Raw genomic sequence first — 22,821 nt, forward strand, 5'->3', positions numbered from 1 at the left:
GACTCTTGATGCAAAGAATTCAAACTCAATTCTATGGAGTCCGAGTTGTGACTCGGTGGGTGATGCCACCACTTGCAAATACAGCATCACCTATCAGTACAGGTTCCAGTCCTGACCACCCTGCTTTGGATCCAGCTCCCTGCTAATGTGCCAGGGAAAGTAGAAGATAGCCTGAGTGCTTGGGTCCCTGTTACTCACATGGGAGATGCAGATGGAGTTCCTGGTTTCATCTTGGCTAAGACCTGGCTGTTTTAACCATTTGTGGAGTGAAACAGCAAATGGAAGATACCTCTTTCTCTTTCTCTCTCTCTCTTTCTCTCTCTCTCTTTCTCTCTCTCTCTCTCTCTCTCTCTCTCTCTCTCTCATGCTCTACCTTTCAAATAGATCAACAATATAAATATAAAAATAGGCTGGCACCGCGGTTCACTAGGCTAATCCTCCGCCTGCGGCACCGGCACACTGGGTTCTAGTCCTGGTCGGGGCGCTGGATTCTGTCCCGGTTGCCCCTCCTCCAGTCCAGCTCTCTGCTATGGCCCGGGAAGGCAGTGGAGGATGGACCAAGTGCTTGGTCCCTGCATGCGCATAGGAGACCAGGTTAAGCACCTGGCTCCTGGCTTCAGATCAGCGCGATGCGCTGGCAGCAGCGCGTCGGCCACGGCAGCCATTGGTGGGTGAACCAACAGCAAAAGACCTTTCTTTCTGTCTCTCTCTCTCACTGTCCACTCTGCCTGTCAAAAAATAAAAAATAAAAAAATAAAAAAAGATCTTCCTTAAAAAAATACATAAATATAAAAATAAAGAACTCTAGCACATTAAGCAATGAGGTCAATTTACTGACAAGACAGTTGAGTGGACAGGGATGCAGCCAGAATCCGGAAGGAAGCAGAAGCAGGGCTTCAGTTGCCATCAGGATGGCTCCCTCTTGCTCTCCTCAGGTGTGCTTGCTTCAATTTTCCAGAGCTTCCTCTGTTCTGCCAGGAGGTCCACGTGTTACAAGTCATGAGTCTGAACACCATGTCAGTGTTCTCTCTGCTTCATATCACATCTGGCACAACAAGACATGCCATTTAGGGGTAGGTGTTGTGGTGCAGCAGGTTAAGCCACCTCTTGGACACTCACATCCCACATGGGAGTGCCTGGGCTCAAGTCCCAGGTCCACTTCCTTTTAAGATTCCTGCTAACCACACCCGAGAGGCAGCATGACTGTGATCTTGCCTGAATGTGATCATCTTCTTGATCTTTCTGCTTTCATCAATGGGCCTCTGGTCTCTCTTCTCAACACAGCAGTCACTGTGTTTAAAATGATTAGGACACCACTTGGGTGGCCAGTGCTGCAGTGTAGGGGGTTAAGCCGCCGCCTGCACTGCCAGCATCCCATATGGGTGCTGGTTCGAGTCTCAGCTGCTCCACTTTCAATCCAACTCCCTGCTAATGGCCCAGGGAACGCAGCACCCAAGCATTTCAGCCCCTGCCACCCACATGGGAGATCCTGTTGAAGCTCCTGGCTTCAGTCTGGCCCAGCACTGGCTGTTATAGCCATCCAGAGAGTGAGCCAGTGGATGGAAGATCTCTCTCTTTGTCCCTGTCTCTCCTTCCTCCTCTCTAACTCTGCCTTTGAAATAAATAAAATAAATCTTTTTTATGGACACCACTTGGGACAATTGCATTCCATATCAGAGTTCCTGGTTCAAGTCTCAGCTCCTCTGTTTCTGATTCCGCTTCCTGCTAACACATATTCTGGGAGGTTGGGACCCTGCCAAACACACACGGGAGACCTGGTTGGAGTTCCAACTCCTGGCTTCAGCCTGGCCCAGCCCTGGCTGTTCTGAGTATTTGAGGAGTGAGCCAGCAGATGGGAGTGCTCTCTCTCTCTCTCTCTCTCTCTCTACCTTTCAAATAAAATACTCTCCAGTTCCTTCTTCTTTTAACTGGAATAGGAGCTGCAGGCCTCAAGGCCTTTTTCATCATCTCCCTGATGCTGCCTCCCCTCCTCAAGGTCTGTTCTTCCTTGACTGCAGCCCTCACTGCCTCTGGGTCCCCCAGGCCCCTCTCAATGAGCTTCTGGCAGGCAGTTCAAAAACTGGTCCCTTCCCCACCCCCCACCCCCCAAAAAAAAAAAATACTTGGAGACAACAAAGAATGGCAGGCAGCTTCTGGAACAGAGAGGAGGGGCCCTCAGGCAGCTTGCAGGGGCCCTGCTGCAGGGTGGGTGGGGCATCCGAGGAAAAATCAGGAGTGCCATGGCCCCTGCTCACCTGCTGTGATGGTGATGATGGCTATCGTGGCTTCCTGTGCCTGAGGAATGTCCCTGGCATCTCCCACCATGACAAATATAGGTAAATTCAGAGCCACAGTACAGCGTGGCCTCTCAGTAGGACCATATGGAGCTCAGGAAACACAGTGGAAGAGGCAAAAAGTCACTTTAAACACCCCAGGTATTTCATGATGTTTCTTGGACACTAGAGAGGGATTCCTGGTCCAGAGCAACTCTCCTTAAAAACCCCGTCATCCCTCACCGCTGATCCCTGCCTCTCAGCTCTTCTCAAGCCTCAGTTTGGGCACCTTATCATCCCTCTTTCTTTTAACCCTGACCCCTTACCCTAAAAAGGCAGTCTGTGTGAAACTTCCTGGTGGCTGCAAGGGCAAGGAAGAGCCCAGCACAAGCCACCGGTGGCAGTTCGGCAGGACTGCTCTGCATATCCCTACACCCTGCTGGGGCCTGGGAGAGGAGGGCCGGGCCATGTTGCCTCCTTTCCAAAAACCCTGGGGTGTCCTAGCTCAGCATGCAGCTCCCCATGGGTGTAGGACCAGGCTTCAGGCCTGATGAGCACAGCTCTCTGGGAAGAGCTGGCCAGGTGCTGCCGGCCCCTACTGCGCCCACAGTGGGAGAGAGGCATACAGCTGGGGGCAGGGCAGAGGGGAATAGGCCCTGCCCACCTTCCGTGGGGCCAAGGTCCTGGAACAGCCATCCCAACCCTGCCGTTTCCCTACTGTCCCTGCTGTTCCCACTGTGGCTGGCTTGCTTTCCTTACGCCCTTCTCTCCTCCCCTTGGCCAAACTCATCAATGGAGGTGTGGCGGGGCTGGTGGGCATGACCTGTTTGTTCCTCATCGACTTGTCCAAGACTTGACTGAAGAACCAGCCTGGCAAAGTCTCATACAAGGGAATGTAGGTGGGGGCAGGCACCCCCAGGCTGGGCATGGGCTCATTTGGGGAGGTGGTCAGCTGTGAGTGTCCAGAAGACCAGCACCGCCCCTCTTCACTCCCGTGCTTTTCCGGCTCTGCCAGGATCGAAATGGCGGGGACCAATGGGTTCTTGGGCATGTACCAAGGTGAGCTTTACAGGCATCACGGGGACCTCAGCAGAGGCCAGGCTTGCCCCACCGGGGGCCCGGGGTGTGGTGAGGGGCTCCAGACCTTGCGAGCTTACAGGATAGCAGGCAGCAGTGTTCCTTCTGCCAAGGCAGCAGCTGCAAAGGGGCCTGGATTACCAGCGCTCCTGGCCTCCACCCTCCCTGAACTTTGGTGTGCTGAGGGGAAGGCAGAGGCAGCCCTAGCTCCTGGCAAGGCTCCAGGGAGAGCACTATGGAGACCGGCGGCCCAGCGTTCAGAGCAAGTGACACGGGTCTATTCCCAGCTCCTTCCCTCCCGCACCCCCAGCAGTGAAAAGGGAGAGGCTGAAGGGGCAGAAAATGGGCAGGGTTTTGAGCTCCTGGAACAGAGTCACTGGCAATTCTTCCTCAACATGCCCTAGCAGAGTCCTTTCCCTGGCCATGGTCATGGAGAGTGAGTGTGAAGCTGCTGTGGAAGCCAGGCCTGCCAGTGCCCCCATGGGAGCCACACAGCTGCCGACAGGCTGAGGACCAGACACCCAGCCCAGCCATCATCAGAGCCGCTTGGCACCAGAAAAGGCAGAATGAAGGATTTCCTTACAGCTGGGCCAAGGGGCCCACAAGGGACATCAGTGTACAGAAAGGAGGAAAACTTGGGTGAAAGACGAAATGGAAAGTGAACTCTCGATTCAGTACGACAGGCCCAGAAGCCCTGCTCGCCTTTTACCCCAAGCACCAGCCAGGGCCAAGTGTGCCAGGCGCTGCCAGGCAGGCAGGGCTGGGGTTGTCACTTCTGGGATGGCTTTCACCTCTCACCTTGGTTTTTCACTTCCAGGGGCTGCAGTCAACCTAACCTTGGTCACTTTGGAGAAGGCCATCAAGCTGGCAACCAATGACTTCTTGTGGCACATGCTCATGGAATATGGGTATGGCGGTGCATGGCAAGGGAGAGGTCTCTTCTGGGAGTTTAGGGATTTGGGAAAGGCGGCAGAGGGAGGACTGCAGATCCGTTTACCTCTCCTCCTGGAGATACAAGGGAGTCTTCAAAAAGCTTGTGAAAAATGTGAAATTTGCAATTATGAAAATTTTGAACTATGAAAAAATTATGTATGGATTTCAAAATGTGTCTGTATCCAAATAATCTTTACTGTTTTTTTTTTAACTTATTTATTGTGGAATGCAGAGTTAGAAAGAGGCAGAGGCAGAGAGAGAAAGGTCTTTCATCCAACGGTTCACTCCCTAATTGGCCGCAATGGCCAGAGCTGCGCCAATCCAAAGCCAGGAGCCAGGAGCTTAACTCTGGGTCTCCCTCACGGGTGCAGGGGTCCAAGAACTTGGGCCATCTTCTACTGCTTTCCCAGGCCATAGCAGAGAGCTGGATCAGAAGCAGAGCAGCTGGCACTGCAGGAGGCATCTCTACCAGCTATGAAATAGTGCCAGCCCTAATCTTTACTGTTTTTTAAAAATGATGTTTTTATGTATTTGAAAGTTAGAGGAACGAGAGTGGGAGAAGGGCAGAGAGAGAGCTTACATCCTCTTGTTCACTCCCCCAAATGGCCCTAACAACCAAATCTGGGGCAGACCAAAGCCAGGAAACAGGAACTCCATCTTGGTCTCCCATGTGTGTGACAGGGGTCCAAGTATTTGTACCATCTTCCTCTCTATTCCCAGATGCACTAGCAGGAAGCCAGACTAGAAATGGAGGATCCAGGACTTGAATCACACATTCTGATATGGGATGAAGCTGTCCCAAGCAGGCTTTATTTATTTATTTTAACATTTATTTATTTGAGGCCGGCGCCGTGGCTTAACAGGCTAATCCTCCGCCTGCGGCGCTGGCACACCGGGTTCTAGTCCCGGTTGGGGTGCCGGATTCTATCCCGGTTGCCCCTCTTCCAGGCCAGCTCTCTGCTATGGCCCGGGAAGGCAGTGGAGGATGGCCCAAGTCCTTGGGCCCTGCACCCACATGGGAGACCAGGAGAAGCACCTGGCTCCTGGCTTCGGATCAGCATGATGCGCCTGCCGCAGCGGCCATTGGAGGGTGAACCAACGGCAAAAAGGAAGACCTTTCTCTCTGTCTCTCTCTATCCACTCTGCCTGTCAAAAAAAAAAAAAAAAGAAAGAAAAGAGAGAAAGAAATATTTATTTATTTGAAAGTCAGGCAGAGCAACAGAGGGAGAGAGATCTTCCAGTGCTGGTTCACTCCCCGGATGACTGCAATGACTGGGGCTGGGCCAGGCCAAAGACTGAAACTTCATCCAAGTCTTCCATGTGGGTATAGGGGCCCAAGTACTCAGGTCATCTCATGCTGCTTTCCCAGGCACATTGACAGGGCGCTAGATTGGAAATGGAGCAGCTGAGACTTGAACCAAAGTCCATATGGGATGCTGGCATTGCAGGTGGCAGCCTAATGCTCTGTATCACAACACTGGCCCCCAAACTTATCTTTCAATTTTATTTTCCCAGAATCTTTTTGAAGCTTTATGGCTGAGGGTTGGTGTGTGAAGGGAGAGAATGTGCAAGTATAGTTTGGGAGACAGGCAGACAGATAATACATAGGACATTTATAATGTATACACATGTAGTCACCATGATACATATTTAAAACTCAGGTCCAAACACTCTCTAGTTCTCTGCGTGCCTCTCCTCTCCCAAGTGATGCTACCTAAAGGGTTATATATCTGCCACGAGGAGTTTCATTGTCAGATACCTTCAACCTCTACATAGGTGCTACCTCCCTGCAGCCTTTGTTTCTATCTTTAAGGAGTGGGCCCAAGAGCCAGGTGACTGTTTACTGTGCTGAGTGAGTGGCAGCCAAGGGTAAGAGGGTGCAGCACAAGTACGCCAAGTCCCATGTATGTGTGTCTGGGAGGGCAAGCCCAAGACTGAAGGGTTCCGACTCCTGCTCCTGTAGGATGCAGGAGAACCTGAAGATGGAGCTGTTGGCAGGATGTGGAGCTGGAGTGTGCCAGGTGGTGGTTATGTGTCCCATGGAAATGTTCAAGATACAGCTGTAGGTCTCAGGGTGCATGGGTGAGACCTGTCCCAACTTGATGTGAGCTGAGCCTAGATTCCCCACGGCCCATGGCCCACCCTGACCTGTGGGACCCTGTGACCCAGCCAGCTGCGGAGGACAACAGCAGTATAATTACAGTGACCCCTTTCAGCACTCTGGCTCCAAGACAAGTAGCAAAGATGAGAATCTTGATCCAGGAGGGACAGACTTCTCAGGCCCAATCCTCCTAACAAATCACCCTAACATTTAGGTGTGAGTTCTTTAAAATATTAAGAAATGTCAATGACCCACTCACTAACTATAGTCAGCGGGTACTTTATGCTGTAAAAGTTTTTGGCTTCGCTCCTGGAAGAGAAGTTAGGACCTTTCCTATACCCTGGTCCTCTCAGAAACACCCAGGGCGAAGCAGTAGGAAACCAGACCTCGTAGGGAAGGCTAGAGGGCCTGTCTTCAGGACTGAACTCCAGATCCAGAGTTGTGTGAGCTGAGCCGTAAAGCCCCTACCCAGCACAGGCAAGGAGGAGCTGGCCCTGGTAAATGCAGGGGTTCTCCCTTCTGCAGTTTGGCTGTATGTATGGGTCGTGCTGGAACTCAGCCCAGCTTCTACAAAGGAGGCACCAGGCTGCAGCAGACCATGCGGCAGGAGGAATAAAGGTTAGGTGCTGAAAAGGCCCCACTGTGCTTCCATCTGCAGAGTGAAAGCCCTGTTAATGTCAGTTTTTCAAACCCAGCATGAAGTCATGAAGTGCATCTGAGATGGCGGTAAGAAAAATCATGCTGATGTGGTTAAACCTCACTTGAGGCCTGCACCTGGATTACATAGGAAAGCAGGTGCAACAACTGGTTCTGTGCACGAAGCATACAGTGCACTGCCAGACACCTCACAAAACCAGGGAGCACGACACTGGCAATCATTTCTTTTTAGCAAGGACTGAAAAAAATTTAAAAATTCATCCAATTTCAAGGAAGTACTTTGATCATTAATGGAACTCACATCTTGAGTGTTTTTATTAAAACAGGGGGAAAAAAATCCATTCTAAGTTGTAGATATTGAACTCATCCCACAGGGCCTGAAGTAGTCTACTAAAATGGGTTGCCATCTAAAGCATCAAATTCCCTAAGTCAGCAAAGGATCTGAACAGCCTCTTTGCCTACTCAGAGTCCTGGCAGGAGGTGACCTCCAGACAGGGGAGTTTGTCAGGTTCTACTGCTTTACAACAGTACATGGCATCAACATGGGACTCTGGCTATGTGCTGAGGGGATGCAACCATCTAAAGAGGTTCACGGCTGGTTCAGAAACAACAGTGCAAAACCAGTCTTAACAGGAAAAGAAATCTTGGGGCAGAGGGGGTTAAGCCTCCTATAATGAAACCTGAGGAGGCAACAGCTGCACAACACATCAGCACTCCAGGGACCGTGGATGTCTCTGCAGCCAACAATTCATGTTCTAATGCTAGGGCATCTTCAGGGTTCAGGTAGTGATGGGGGTCTGTCCTTTCCTTTCAGACGTGCATCAGCAGAGTTTGGCCTCCAGGCCTGCCTCCTCCAGGTCCTACACCACGGGCTCGGCGTCCAGCCCAAGTGCCTGTCAGCCACCCTCATTGCCTGGAAGCTGCTTCATACTCAGGACCTGCCTGATCTGTACAAGGACCTGGGCACCACTCTACTCAGGTGAACATTTCTCCCTGAACGTGAGGGGGCCATGGAGCTTGTTGCCTGGTCTCTCATGTGCTACCAGGACACTCAAGTGCAGGCTTGCATGCCCTCCCCAAGCTTCCTTTGTCCACACCTCGCCAGAGATGCACAGTGGGTACCTGAGGGCTGGGTTTAGGCTCCCTCCCCTATGACCAGGCCCATGTGAGTCACAGGTATCTGGTAGCCCAAAGCCAGCCCGAAGGACTGCAGTTCACCCCCTAGTGAGAGGTCTGACCCCACACCTCATGTCTATTTAGCTGCTTTCCCTTCCATTCACCAGCCCATTCTCCTTTGCAGAGTGTGGTACCCAGGCTTCAGATCTGCAGCTAGCACCTTGTGAACAGGTGCAGGTGCTGGGCGGGATAGGGAGGCAGCTCTCCTCACAGTATCCATCACCCCACATCAGTACAGGGGCACTGTGGCATGCTTATTTCTGCCCCACAGCAGGCCCTGGTTCAGTTTCTTCTTCTGCAGGGACGTCCCTTTCTCCATCATCTACTTCCCATTGTTTGCCAACCTCAACAGCCTTGGGTTCAGTGAGCTCGCCGGGAAGGCTTCCTTTACCCACTCCTTCGTGTCAGGCTGTGTGGCAGGTTCCATAGTGGCCGTGGCAGTCACCCCTCTGGATGGTGAGTACGTGGCAGAGGCAGGGATTAGGCATCTGGGGTCCAAGGGCCAGCTGGATTTACATGTTGGCATTTATATATTATGGACTTATCTATGGGATCAATAGCACTTTTGCACTTTTAGGAAATAGTCCCAACCCTGTAAACCCTCTTGGGTTGCAACATGGGGCTATTAGCAGAAATGCATCCAAGCTCCTCAGAAAGTAGGGCTCAGAGACCTTCCCCTGATGTCTTATCACTGACAACTCCCCTCATTTTCCAGATGGAGCTGGGAGCCCCAGCAGTAAGAGGGGACAATGTTCCCCCTGCCACACAAGTGCTTTCTACAGAGACTAACCTGAAGGTAGGGTGGTTTCCAATTCACTTTTTCCACACAAGGCCCAAAGAGGGTAATCTTAGTTACAGCCCACACAGTGGCAGGCCTCGCCTCGTGACTGCATTTGCTGCATCTGGAAAGGACTGCAACCACTTCATGGTGAGGCGAAGACACCAAGAACAAGATGTTCACTTATTTTAACTCTCACTTGTCTTAGTTCTGAAAATGCAAATTCAAACCCCAAGAAAGGCCAGGGTGAGGAAGTCTACAGCGGGCTCATCAATTGCACCAGGTGGGAGCTCAGCACCCTTGTGCCGCGGAAGAGCTAGGCCCTGGGCACTCACACGTCAAAGCCCAGCATTACTGGCAAGTTCGTCTCCTTGGGACCTCGTCCATTCCCTCCCCTCTCACCACAAGCAGCATGTGCTGGGTGCATTTCCCCGTCCCTCACATCCTACAGCAGCATCTCTCCTCCAGTCTGTTGCCAGAGGGAGGCCCTCATCCCTGGCCTTGCCCCAGCTGCAACGGGCTGGGTGCAGCTCTCACATGCTTGGGGTCTTGCTATTTCTCTGGGAAGTGACTTTCAAAGGCTTTCAAATGCTGAGCCGAGGACATCAGGCCCATTTTTACCCCCAGGAAGTTCTGGATTCAGAAGGGGCCATCTGCCTTCCTGAAAGGAAAAGGCTGCTGGGCGCCTGTCATCGCACTGCTCTTCTGGACTGCCCAAGGTGTCAACTTCATGGGAACTGGAGAGTGCATCTTGAAGTGCTTTGAGTAAACACAGATGAGCTCAGGCCATCCCCTTGTGGCATCTCTCTAGCCTGTTTCACTTAGACTAGAGGGTGTGGGCTTGCAGCAAAGTGGTCCACCCACATTATACTTTATCCACTAACTTGTAGCACTACCTCCCCATCTCGGAAGACAACTAGCGAGCAAGCTGAGTGTAGCCCGAGATGCCCTGCACAATGCCTGCAACACAGGGACACTCTGAAATCGCTACCCTCCAATTTTCAACAACAGAAATGGTACTTGCTCCGGCTATATTAACTGCAGGACCTTAATCAACACTAAGGCTATATGCTTTAACCTTTCTATGTCAGACTTAAACTCAGTATACTTGAGTAAGTTTGAAGATTTAGTTTTTTTCATCTTGAATCACGTAACTGACAGTTCTAGCACTGGCTCTGGAAAAAGAAGAAGTTCAAGGGGACCAGGAAAACCTCCAGAGTCAGCAGGGACCTTTCAGGTTAGGACAGCTGGGGTTGACTCTAACTGAAGAGCCTGGGAAAGGCTGGGCAGCCGACTCCTGCAGCGCGGGCTCTCGCATGCCCACCATGGCTCCATCCCAAGGGCTACCAAAGCGAAGCAGCATGGTCAACAATCTTATAATCCTGGGCCTGGCAGATGGGCTGCCATACACAGGAGCTGCCACCCACTATTCCACATCCCGTCAGAATCAAGACTGCATTAGGAAGAAGCCACAGCAGGTCACTGTCACCCACACTTCAACCTGCTGAGGAGGCCGGAGGGAAGAGTGTAGAGCTTGACTTGGGTGTTGGGTTTTGCATCTGTCACTCTGTATATCACTTTGAGGAACCAGTGCTCCTCCTGTGCTTTAATTCCTTCCCCGATATCACTGCCACAGAGGAGAACAATGACATCACACAAATGGGATCAAGCCCTAAGGAACATCTACCTTTCCTGGAAGCTGGCACTGTCTTTAGTCACCACCTAATTTAAACCTAATTTAAATGAGAAAGAGGATGGTGTTAGAGTGGTCAGCCTCAGTGGCTATACCCTCAGGCTCTTGGGATGGACTCATACTCCAGCCCTGCCCTTTGCTACCTGGCAAGACCTTGACAGCTCTTAACTTTGAGCTGGGAAATACTAGTTCCTAGGCAATGAGAGGGAGAGAAAGGCCCCTGGGAGAGGATTTCAAGCACAAAGTACCTCTCCCCCCCAAAAAAAAAACCACTTGTAGTTGTACAACTCTTCCAGAGTGTGTTACCATGCCTGTGCAGGGGGATGTGTGGTGACTTAAGGGACTGAAAAGGCCACTTTTGGGTGACTGGTAAAACGAGGAGGAAGCCCCAGAGGACTCAGATGGGGACAATAGTTTCCAGTACTGACAACTGCAAGCTGCCAAAAGCTTCAGGGATTTGGAAGACTCATTTTCTAGGTATCTCAAGAAGAATTTGACTCTCTCAAACCACATATTTTTAGTGTCTTACAAAAGATATTACAATGAAATCCACATAATTTTTTTATTTTAATAAATACAGCATACCCATGGCTTAGATTTTAAATCACAGTAGCAGAGTTGAGGATTGAACAGGTAACAGTGAATGAAGCCACTACTTCTAGAAGGATGCATGCCTGCACGTGCTTTAGACACAAAGAGCGGGGCCATCACAGCAGAGCACACCACACACACCACCTGCAAGTACAGAATGGAAAAACAGGAGACCTATGCAGTCCACAGCCACCATCTAAGCCCTCCCTCCGTGCTGCAAAAGCAACAGAAGCTGCAGCCTCCACATGAACCAGAGGTAGGTTCCTGATCACATCAAGCAAGTCTTTCCCATTAACAATTAGGCCAAGGGCACCCACGATGGAATGTATCCACTGGTAAATAGAGAACACTATTTAAACAGCAAAGAGGGAGCTACATTGATATTGTTTCTTCAAATACCACAAACTCCATATCTTAGCAGTGGAGCAGCAGATGAACTCCACCTCTCAAAGGCTTAGTCCAAAAACTTCCTATTGGCATTCGCACCAAACAAAGCTCCCCTTACTTCTGGCATCATCTGTGAAGAAAAAAATGTAATAAGTAAGTATTCGTGACTGAGAACTCACCCAGGCTGTGTGTCTGACCCTCAGGCAGGAAGCCACCAACTTCTGTGTGGCTCTGTGTGGCCAAGGAGGAGAGCACAAAGCTAAGTGCACCCAATACATACTATACGATCCGCACTCCAACAATCCTTGGTGAGAAACTTAACTGCAGATCTGGGGCTAAGAGTTACTGCTTACAAATGACAAAAGAGAAAGAAAATCTCAGGCCACTCCTGTCTAGGCCCCACCTGTGCTTGGGACATAGGGAGAAGTGGCAGCGTGACTGGATCATACTATTCTGCATCACATAGATCCTTCTTTCAATAAACTTTTACTGAGCACCTACCATGTATCAGGAATGACCACACAGAAAACTTATAATGCAAGTTTGGGTGAAGCACTTGTTATTGCAACTGATAAATTCTTAGGCAAACTTCTAAAGCTGTGCTGTACAATGTGATAGCCACCAACCACCTGTGGTTACTGTGCACTTAAAATGTGGCTAGTGAGAGGGAGACACTGAGTTTTAAACTTTACTTAAGGATGTCCATGTGGCTAGTAGCTGCTGAACTGGAAAACATTAATCTAAAGTTTAAGTTACCAAGATGATACTCAAGGTCAAGTGCTTTAGTTATTAAGACAAGTGTCAAGGAGTAACTAAGTTAGCAGCCACAGATCACACTGCAGAGGCCACCCAGCATTTCAGAGCAAGTGAGATTTTTCCCAGCCTGTTCCCAAGAGCACATTTATACAAATCTGGAAACATCTGAAAAGCCAGTGACCTTATGGTAATTGTTCTTAAAAAGTATTTACATTAGTTTCTATCTTTCCAGCTACAGACAGAACTGCAGTCAGCAGCTCTACATGCAAAAAAACGTACAGGTTAGCACACAGCCCAAGGCCTCCCACACTTAAGTGGCTATCAGTACAATGTAACACCCCAACATGCTTAATTTCATTCCACTTAGGAAAATGTCAAAAAGTGTGAGTGACAAATCCCAAAACAGTGACTAGGTCTGTGTTCTGTGTACAACTTCAAAGAGACAAGTAGTAGCCCGACTCACCTGCTGGGCTATGAGGTCCAGCCGGCTTTCTAGGGTGTTGGAAACTTTAATTTTACGATCCCCGTTATAAATCTCAACTCCACCAGCTCTACAAAGAACACCAGAAATAGCAATTTTTGATTTAAGGAAGCAAGGACACACAAATGACCTTATTCCCTTGAAGGAAACTATTTTGGCATGTGGTATGTGAAACAAAATGGCTTAAAATTTAATTCCAAAAGTTTGTGAAGATTTCAGGTATTCAGGTTGATAATACCAAGTAACTACTGTGTGCAGTTTGTTTTTTTAAAGGATTATTTTATTTGGGGACTGGTGCTGTAGCATAGCGGGTAAAGTCACTGTCTGCAGTGCCAGCATCCCATATGGACACCAGTTCAAGTCCTGGCTGCTCCACTTCTGATTCAGCTATCTGCTATGGCCTGTAAAGCACTACTCTGGAAAGGTTTGTGAATTTTTGGGGGGAAAGAACGTTTATTTTATTCTCTACCTCTTTCCAATTTCTTTATTTCATTTATTTTTAGGTTTCTCTAAACAATCTATGCTCTTCATTAAGGCATTTGTTAAAACCTGACCTACTTTCTGTGATACAACTCTTTGTCCATATTTTGGGAACAAGGGAAGGGAGACCACCATTAAGTTAGACTGCCTGCTGTGCACCAAGCACTCCCTGAACATGAAGCCCAAGGCTTCTCATGCCTTTTCATTTATCTCCCCAATAACTTCTCACCATTTTATGAAAACAGAAAGGGGACTGCACAGAAGCAGAAACTGGGTCTGGTGGTTAGGACACTGCGTGGGATGTCTGCATCTCATAACAAAGTGCCTGAGTTCAAGTCCCAGCTCCACTCCCAATTCCAGCTTCCTAATAATGTGCACATTATTGGAAGACAGCAGGTAATGCTGTGCACATTATATGGAAGACAGCAGGTAATGGTTCAAATACTTGGGTTCCCAGACTTGACACCCATCTGGAGACCTGGATTGAGTTCTAGGCTTCTTGCTTGGCTTAGCTCAGCCCTGGCTTTTTTTAAGATTTTATTTATTGGAAAGTCAGAGTTACACAGAGAGAGGAGAGGGAGAGAGAGAGACAGCAAGGTCTTCCGTCCGATCGTTCAACCCCAGATGGCCGCAACGGCCGGAACTGTGCCAATCCGAAGCCAGGAGCTTCCCTCTGGTCTCCCAAGCGGGTGCAGGGGCTCAAGGAGTTGGGCCATCTTCTACTGCTTTCCCAGGCCATAGCAGAGAGCTGGATTGGAAGTGGAGCAGTTGGGTCTCGAACCGGCAGCCATATGGGATGCCAGCACCTCAGTCCAGGGCATTAACCCACTACGCCACAGCGCCGGCCCCCAGCCCTGGTTTTTACAGGCATCTGGGGAGTGAACCAGTAGACTGAAGATCTCCATTTCTGTCCCTCTGGCTTTCAAATAAATTAAGGGAAGGAAAAAAAAAAAAAAACAAAAACTGAAGATAATGATAGGATAACTGTCCTGGCAACATTACTTTAAATGTCCACCAGGATAAGACCTCAATCCTTATCTGCAATTGTGAAATTCAAAAAGCTCTGACCGCAGAACAAAATCTAATTCACATAGCTCCAAAAAATGAACTGGCTGGGGCCGGCGCCATAGCTCACTTGGTTAATCCTCCGCTTGCAGCGCCAGCATCCCATATGGGTGCCAGGTTCTAGTCCCGGTTGCTCCTCTTCCAGTCCAGCTCTCTGCTGTGGCCCAGGAGGGCAGTGGGGGATGGCCCAGGTGCTTGGGCCCCTGCACCCACATGGGAGACCAGGAGGAAACACCTGGCTCTTGGCTTCGGATCGGCGCAGTGCCAGCCATGGAGGCCATTTGGGGAGTGAACCAACGGAAGGAAGACCTTTCTCTCTCCCTCTCTCTCTGTCTATAACTCTACCTGTCAAATAAATAAATAAAAATCTTTAAAAAAAGAAAAAAAAGAATTCTTATAGAGCTGAAATGTGATCATGCCCTATTATCACTTAGCACAATGCCTGGGGCATGCTTAGGCTCCCACATAGAGTTGGTATGCAGAGGGCAGCTGTGGGGATGACGTACGCCACCGCGCCATCCCCAGCTCTAAAAGAATTCTGAGGTAAGTGCTACTGTGACAATTCAGAGATGTGGAAGTTAAGGATCAAATAGAATAAACAATTTGGACATGATCACTAGGCTAGCAAGTGGCAGAATGGAGACTCAAACCCATATCTGACAACAGCATTTACTAGGTCACATGCCCTCTCAGTTTATAAAGTACTTTCACATCTCTTTATAAAACAAAACTCATCACATTTTCCTGGTACAGTCCAGGTTCCACAGCTGATAAAAGGCCAAGTCAAGACTCAGACTTAGGTCATAAAGCCCTGAGACTGCCCCTCTTTCTACTCAGTCTGTAAGGGGACCTCATCACACCAGTCATGGGGAGGCAGTCTGGCATGAGACAGTAAGTGGAGGCAACAATTCCACTCTGTTTCAGGGGTTCCTAGTGCTCACCTCAGCTGTGTACAGTTTATTAGGGATGTTGGGGCCAGAAATGTGCTGCCATTTCCTCAGTCAACTACTGGTATTTGCAAATCTCTCCCCAAGGAACCTAATTATTTTCTATACATAATAGTGGTCCTTGTTCTGGGTTTCCTCACTGTCTGATATGGAAATCTGTGCCCCGCTTTGGATTCTGGGTGCAGTAGAACCACCTCCACACGATGAGCACAGTGACCACCAGCTGGACCTCAGACACTTGTCACCAGTAACCATGAAGAATGGCACAGTTGGGAGACAACACAACCACACCTCTACTCTGTATGTTGGAGGAAATACATGTTAAAAAGGGTCCAGGATTGGGCCAGCACTGTGGTGCAGTGGATTAAGAGCTACATGTGACACTGGCATCCCATGAGTACTGGTTCAAGTCCCATGGAAGATTTCCATCTCTCTCTTTCAAATAAAGGCCAATCTGTCTGCACCCAAGAGCAGCAACACACTGGCAACAGGAGCACTCCTTACATGTCCTCAGGCAGGTAGGCCTCCTGATCAATCTGGACATCAACATCTTTTTTGGTGGCGATTTTGTACATAGGGATTGCTTTTTGCACAGCAGCCTGGGAAGAGAGAAAACAATGAAAGGTTTTAATGGCAGCCATGCATTAGATGGCACCTCCATCAATATGTTATGCATTCTTATGTATTTCAAGTAAGAGTATAGATGCACAGCTGCTGGATGGTTAAAACTGTGCAGCCACTGAGAAAAAAAGAGCTAAAACAATAGCTTGCCCACAGCAGAGAAGACAGGGGAGAATTTCATGAAGAATCTACAGTTATCAGGTATGAAACATGGCGCAGCAGGATACAGATCATCACCCTAACCAGAAGCATTACCAGGAGAGGGAGGAAGAGGGGAGAGGAAAGAGAACTCAAGTGTCTATTAGTAGAGAAACAGATAAGCAAAATACAATGAAACGCTATTCAGTGTGGAAGAAAATTTTGCTAAATGCTACAATATGGATGAACCCTAAAGACATGCAGAGTGAAATAAACCTGTCACAGAGGCCAGGTGCTGTATAATATCACTTACATGGGGTACACGGGACAGAGCAGGGGAACGGGCAAAGTCTCAATTTTGGAAGGTGAAGAAATTCTAGAGATGGATGGTGGTGATGGTTGCCCACAGGGCAAATGTACCTCATGGCACTAAAATACACTTTAAAAAGGTTTATCACAACTGGCTCACCAGAAGAAAAAAAAAATTAAAATTTATACTATTGCAATTATGGCAAATCTAATTAGTAGGAAGTCCTTTTTCCCCTCCAAAGATTTAGAGAAGGAGAGAGAGAGGGTGAGCATCCATCTGTTGGTTCATTCCTCAAACAGCCAGCATTGGATCAGGTAGAAGCCAGGAGCCTGGAACTCTACCCAGGTCTTCCATATTGGTGGTAGGAACCCAAGCACTCATACCAGCTTTCACTGCCTCCCCAGAAGCATTAGCAGGGAGCTAGATCAGAGGTGGAACAGATAGGATTTTGACTCTAATACTGGATGCTGGCATTGCAGGTGGCAACTTCACCTGCTGTGCCACAACACTGGCTCCAGGAAGTGCTGTCTTCAAACAACATTGTACACACTCCAGTATTCATGGAAAAAATAGTTTCTTGAAAGAGTTGAAGGGACTTCAATATTTACCTCTGAAAATATTGCTAAAAAAATTAACAAGTTGATACCTACATTTAATAGTTCCCCGCCCTTCATAGCTAATACAGTGTACCACTGACACTGGACTGCAAAAGTTTCAAAAACAGTTTGTGTAGCACCCAAAAATACCCTGGTGTCCTCAAATGGGGCTGGCTGGCAGCTCAGACCTGCCTCTGTAGGATGCTATCACCATGGCTCCTTCTCATCAGTCCTGCTCTGCTTCATGGGTTCACACAAGAGACAACGTCAGCACAAAGCAGGATCCAGCTTACTGAGACAGTTTACAAACTACAACCACAATGTGTTATAGTGGAGAATGAACAGCTGAGAGAAACATACTTATGTGTACCAGTCAGCACATTATCCTTCCAAGGAGAAGAGTTACTCAAGACAGATTATACTAAGGATACAAATACAAATGTTTTAATTTATAAGAAATGTAATTGCCAGGGGAGTGAGTACTTACATCCTTGCCCAAAGTTATGGGGAAGAATTTTCATCTAAAGAGAAACCTTCATTTTGTTAATGTTTACTTATTTGAAAGGAACAAGGGTGGGGGGGGAGGGAGAGGAAAAAAGGAGAAGGAAAGGGAGAAGGGAGGGAGAGAATGAGGGAGGAGAGATTGATTGATTGATCGCCCACTGGCTGGTGCACTCCTCAAATGCCTACAATAGCTGGGGCTGGGTCAGGATTTAGCCAGGAACCTGGAACTCCATCTGAGTCTCCCATGTCAGTAGCAGGATTTCATGTACTCACCCATGAAGAGTTCTCAATAATACAGACTTTGACTTGACCAACTTCTGGTATCCACATTCTGTCTCTAGTTATATGAACATATTTAATTAGGTCAGAGCCCAGTCTTGTTCATCTGGCAGTAGGCTGCCTCTTTTAAGAAAGTGCTACATACCTATATATTTGTTCTAGTGTAGGAGGCACTGCTTTTATCACTTGATTTTAAGATTCTGATTTTACTGGGGCTGGCACTGTGGCACAGTGGGTTAAGCTGCAGTCCCAATTGCTCCAATTCAGATCCAGCTTCCTGCTAATGTGCCTAGGAAAGCAGAAAATGGCCCAAGTATTTGGGCATCTGTCACCCACTGTGGGAGACCTGGAAGGAGTTCTAGCCTACTGGCTTTGGCCTGCCCTAGCCCTGGCCATTGTAGACATTTGGGGAGTGAACCAGCGGAAGAAGATTGATCTCTCTGTGTTTCTCCTCTGTTAACTCTACCTTTCAAATAAAATAACATACATCTAACAAAAAAAGAAGAAAAATGGTAGCATTAAACTTTTACAAAAGAGAAGGACAGGGGCCCAAGGGCCAGTGTTGTGGCACAGCAAGTTAAGCCACCATTTCCAACAATGGCATCCCATATTGAAGTGCTGGTTCAAGTCCCAGCTGCTCCACTCTCCATTCCAGCTTTCTGGGAAGCAACAGTTGATGGCCAAATAGTTGCTGCCACCTAAGTGGGAGACAGACTGACTTCCTGGCTCCTGGCCTTGGTTTGGCCCAGCTCTTGCTATAGACATTCAGGGGGTAAAATAATGGATGGAAGATCTCTCTCGTCACTCTGCCATTCAAATAGTTGAAAATAAACTCCAGACTGCTGGCCTTGGTCTAGCCCAGTCCTGGCCATTGTAGGCATGTAAGAAGTGAACAAGCAGATGGGAGGTCCAATTCTTAATTAGTAAAGAAAAAAGACTTCTTTACCTTTACCAGAGGGAAATCTTGTTTCCTGCAACGAACAATCATTCTGGGTTCCAACAACTGGTATAAACCCTGAGACATAGGACAGTCAGATGCAATTAGTAGAAATTGCAAACTATATATGAAACAATAGCAAAATATTTTTGTAGTTCCCTGATCTAGTAAGGAAAAATGTCCCCTGGTAAGTTCCCACAAAAGACAGAATATACAGCATGAGAACATGGAAAGATCCTAGTATCAAAAACCAGATAAATATACCCCATGCTTTGATGGCAAATGAGGACAAGTATTACTGTACTTAACAAAGAAAAACTCACAGCTCAGAAGTATAGTTAAGCATATAGCAGTTAGTCTGAACCCCAAAATCTATGGCAAGTATTTTAGTAATAAAATCACATTAGGGAAGTTTAAAGCTGGAGGGTTCAAACTAATTTGACCATTGAGTTACAAAGGACCGTAGTAGGCCCGAGGTCTTATCCAACCAGATAGCTATTACTGGAGTACACATTTTAGATAAGATAAAGAATAAAACAAGGAAAACAGCTAAGATGAAAAACAAGAAAAACAGAGTTGATCTCCAACAGACCCTGAAAACCACCTCACAACTATGGCTGTAAACAGTAAAACTGGGCTATGAGAGTACCTGGAGGATCAATCCATCGAGCAACACTTGGTACCTGGTTGTGTCTTTCACCACCTTGCTGAGTCTCTGTTTTGCTTCATTTAGAAGGTCCTACAAAGAGTAGAAAAGAAAAAAGTTAGCTACATCCCTGGGTAGTCAGCTTAGAACTCCTTGTGAAGGTGGTGCTGGGTCATGTTACATCTCCTCTGACTTTATCGCTGGGTATTCATTCAATACACAGTCCCTGAGAAAGATGCTGAAGCCGATGCTATGCTAAGTATGTTAACAAAGGAAGGATGCAACAGTATCCCATGGATGGGTGTTGTGCATATGGTCTGATGCTGCATACTGGAGTGCCAATTCAGATCCCAGCTCCCCGTTCCCAATTCAGCTTCCTGCTGGCCCTCTGGGGCCAGCACTATAGTGTAGCAGGTTAAGCCTCCACCTACAGTGTCATCCATATGGGCGCCGATTCAAGACCTGCCTGATCTGCTTTCAATCCAGCTCCCTGATAATGCACTGGAAAGCAACAGAAGATGGCCCAAGTACTTGGGCCCCTGCACCCACATGGGAGACCCAGAAGAAGCTCCTGGCTTTGGCCTGACACAGCCCCAGCCATTGTGGCCATCTGGGGAGTAAACTCTCTCTCTGCCTCTGGCTCTCCTTCTCAGTAATTCTTTCAAATAAACAAATCTAAAAAAATTTAAAAATTAAAAAACACAAACACACAAGTGCAGACTCCTGCTACTGACACAGGAGACTTGGATAGAGTTCCTGGCTCTTGGCTTTAGCCAGGCCCAGCCCTGGCTGTTGCAGGCATATGGGGAATAAACCAGTGGATGGAAGATTTTTCTGTCACTCTGCCTTTCAAATAGAGTCCCCCCCCTGAAACTCAGCCTCTAGAACTGCTGAGGGACTGTGGCCTGCTCCACGTGGTGGGGCCAATGTGAGGGTACTGACATGCAAGGCAAGACTGTCCCTACATAAAAAGGCCACAGGAGCACAGGGCACACAGGAGGCTGTTCCATGAACACACTTGCTGGGCTTTACACCAAACCAGTGCACTAATTTTTAAAAAAAGCTTAATATCTTGAGATAACATGTCTCATTATTATCAGACTAGAGAGCAGCAATTGGTTAAAAAGTATGACTGTGGTGATGGTATGTAAAAAATTGTTCAATAGCAAACATGAAGAGAATTTAACCACTGTGAAGTAATACAAGTACAGAGCACAGAAGTACAACCAATGACCAAGGGACACAGTTGCAATTCAAGTCCAGAACTGCTAGACTCCAAAACTCTGTGCTGCCTCAGTCTGGTTCAGGTCTGCAGAACTGAATTAACTGAATAATCTGCCTAGCAGAAGTACAAGGTCCACTGTTCCTCATTTTCTTGTTCCTCATTTTTTCTCTACCCCAGGTTATAGACATCCTTCACCCCCAAGGGATTTTTTTGAACCTGTCAGACATCTAATTACAAGAAAACATTTATTTGCTTCTTTCTCTTTTTGTTAAAATCTGCTCTCAGAAGACATATTTATTTGAATTTATTTATTTGAAAACACATACATAGAGATCTCACATCCACTGGTTTACTCCCCAAATTCCCACAACAGCTGGGGGTTGCACCAAGCCAAAGCTGAGATCTCAAACTCAACCTAGATCTCTCAAATCAGTGACAGGGAGCCTGCTACTTAAGCCATCACCTGTTGCCTCCTAGGGTGTACATTAGCCATAGGCCGGAATCAGTACAGCCAGGACTCTGATATGAGATGTAGTTCTCAAGTAGTGTCTTAACCCCTCAGTCAAATACTTGCTCTGCAAACTTTTTTTCTTTTTTTTTTTTTTTGGACAGGCAGAGTGGATAGTGAGAGAGAGACAGAGACAGAGAGAAAGATCTTCCTTTGCCGTTGGTTCACCCTCCAATGGCCGCCGCGGCCGGCGCGATGCGGCCAGCGCACCACGCTGATCCAAAGGCAGGAGCCAGGTACTTATCCTGGTCTCCCATGGGGTGCAGGGCCCAAGCACGTGGGCCATCCTCCACTGCACTCCCGGGCCACAGCAGAGAGCTGGCCTGGAAGAGGGGCAACCAGGACAGAATCTGGCGCCCCGACCGGGACTAGAACCCGGTGTGCCGGCGCCACTAGGCAGAGGATTAGCCTGTTGAGCCACGGCACCGGCCCTGAACATTTCTTTTTATACTAAGTACAAATATGCCAAAGTTTTAAAAAATCAGGAGTATTCCTTTAAGTACGCAGTTAAAAAAATCTTTTAATAGTCAAATCTGACATTAAACAACAATCCAAATACATATAAAGATTGTTTCTGATGCATAACAAGAGAAAGTTTTAAGCAATGAGTGTATACTGTTGTAAAGATTACTAATATGTAGTTGTACAGCTTCCAGAAGTTTCACGAAGGTGTTTGAGGATCCATGTCATTCAAGATTGTGATGGAAACTACTCTATTATTGTACTTGGGTCCCTGCCACCAACGTGGGAGACTGAGTCCTAAACTCCATGCTTTGGTCTGGTCCAGCCCTGCCTGCTGTTGCAGGCATTTGGTGAGTAAACCAGTAGATGGACGATCTCTGTCTCTATCTTTCAAACAAAATGAAAATAAATTTGGAAAATTACTTCTAAACTTACCAAAAAAAAAATCTATGTTTAAAAGTAACAAAATAGGGCCAGCGCCGTGGCTCACTATGCTAATCCTCCGCCTTGCGGCACCGGCATCCCAGGTTCTAGTCCCAGTCGGGGCACCAGATTCTGTCCCAGTTGCCCTTCTTCCATGCCAGCTCTCTGCTATGGCCTGGGAGTGCAGTGGAGGATGGCCCAAGTGCTTGGGCCCTGCACCCGCATGGGAGACCAGGAGAAGCACCTGGCTCCTGGCTTCGGATCAGCGCGGTGCGCCGGCAGCAGCATGCCAGCCGCGGCAGCCATTGGAGGGTGAACCAACGGCAAAGGAAGACCTTTCTCTCTGTCTCTCTCTCACTGTCCACTCTGTCAAAAATAAAAAAAAAATTAAAAAAAATTTTTTTTTAATTCTAACAGGACTGGCACTGTGGTGCAGCAGGTTAAAGGCCCAGCCTGCAGTGCTGGCATCCCAAATGGGTCCCGGTTCAAGTCCTGGCTGCTCCTCTTCCAATCCAGCTCTCTGCTATGGCCCGGGAAGGCAGTGGAGGATGGCCCAAGTCCTTGGGCCCTGCACCCGCATGGGAGACCAGGAGAAGCACCTGGCTCCTGGCTTCGGATCAGCATGATGCGCCAGCCGCAGCGGCCATTGGAGGGTGAACCAACGGCAAAGGAAGACCTTTCTCTCTGTCTCTCTCTCACTGTCCACTCTGTCAAAAATAAAAAAAAAAATTAAAAAAAAAAATTTTTTTAAATTCTAACAGGACTGGCACTGTGGTG

General features: G+C 48.1%; 1 protein-coding gene and 1 pseudogene across 3 annotated transcripts in view; one reads left to right on the forward strand and one right to left on the reverse strand.

Moving 5' to 3' along the window:
• LOC133762134 (mitochondrial glutamate carrier 2-like) overlaps nucleotides 1–9,764 on the forward strand; it is a 76,127-nt pseudogene extending 66,363 nt beyond the window's left edge.
• A 1,472-nt stretch (nucleotides 9,765–11,236) lies between these two features.
• ATP6V1E1 (ATPase H+ transporting V1 subunit E1) overlaps nucleotides 11,237–22,821 on the reverse strand; it is a 30,541-nt gene continuing 18,956 nt past the window's right edge. For 2 of the 3 annotated variants that reach the window (XM_062194446.1, XM_062194447.1), the window contains 5 exons: nucleotides 19,430–19,519; nucleotides 18,790–18,858; nucleotides 15,900–15,994; nucleotides 12,886–12,973; nucleotides 11,237–11,796 (listed from right to left, as the gene is read on the reverse strand). In XM_062194446.1, coding sequence (XP_062050430.1) covers nucleotides 11,734–11,796; nucleotides 12,886–12,973; nucleotides 15,900–15,994; nucleotides 18,790–18,858; nucleotides 19,430–19,519 — 405 coding nt within the window. In that variant the 3' untranslated portion in view covers nucleotides 11,237–11,733. The remainder of the gene's footprint in view (nucleotides 11,797–12,885; nucleotides 12,974–15,899; nucleotides 15,995–18,789; nucleotides 18,859–19,429; nucleotides 19,520–22,821) is intronic. The other variant, XM_062194448.1, reaches the window with a different exon arrangement.

This window comes from Lepus europaeus, chromosome 6 (genome assembly GCF_033115175.1).
Source record: "Lepus europaeus isolate LE1 chromosome 6, mLepTim1.pri, whole genome shotgun sequence".
In the NCBI taxonomy this organism is placed as follows: Eukaryota; Metazoa; Chordata; class Mammalia; order Lagomorpha; family Leporidae; genus Lepus; species Lepus europaeus.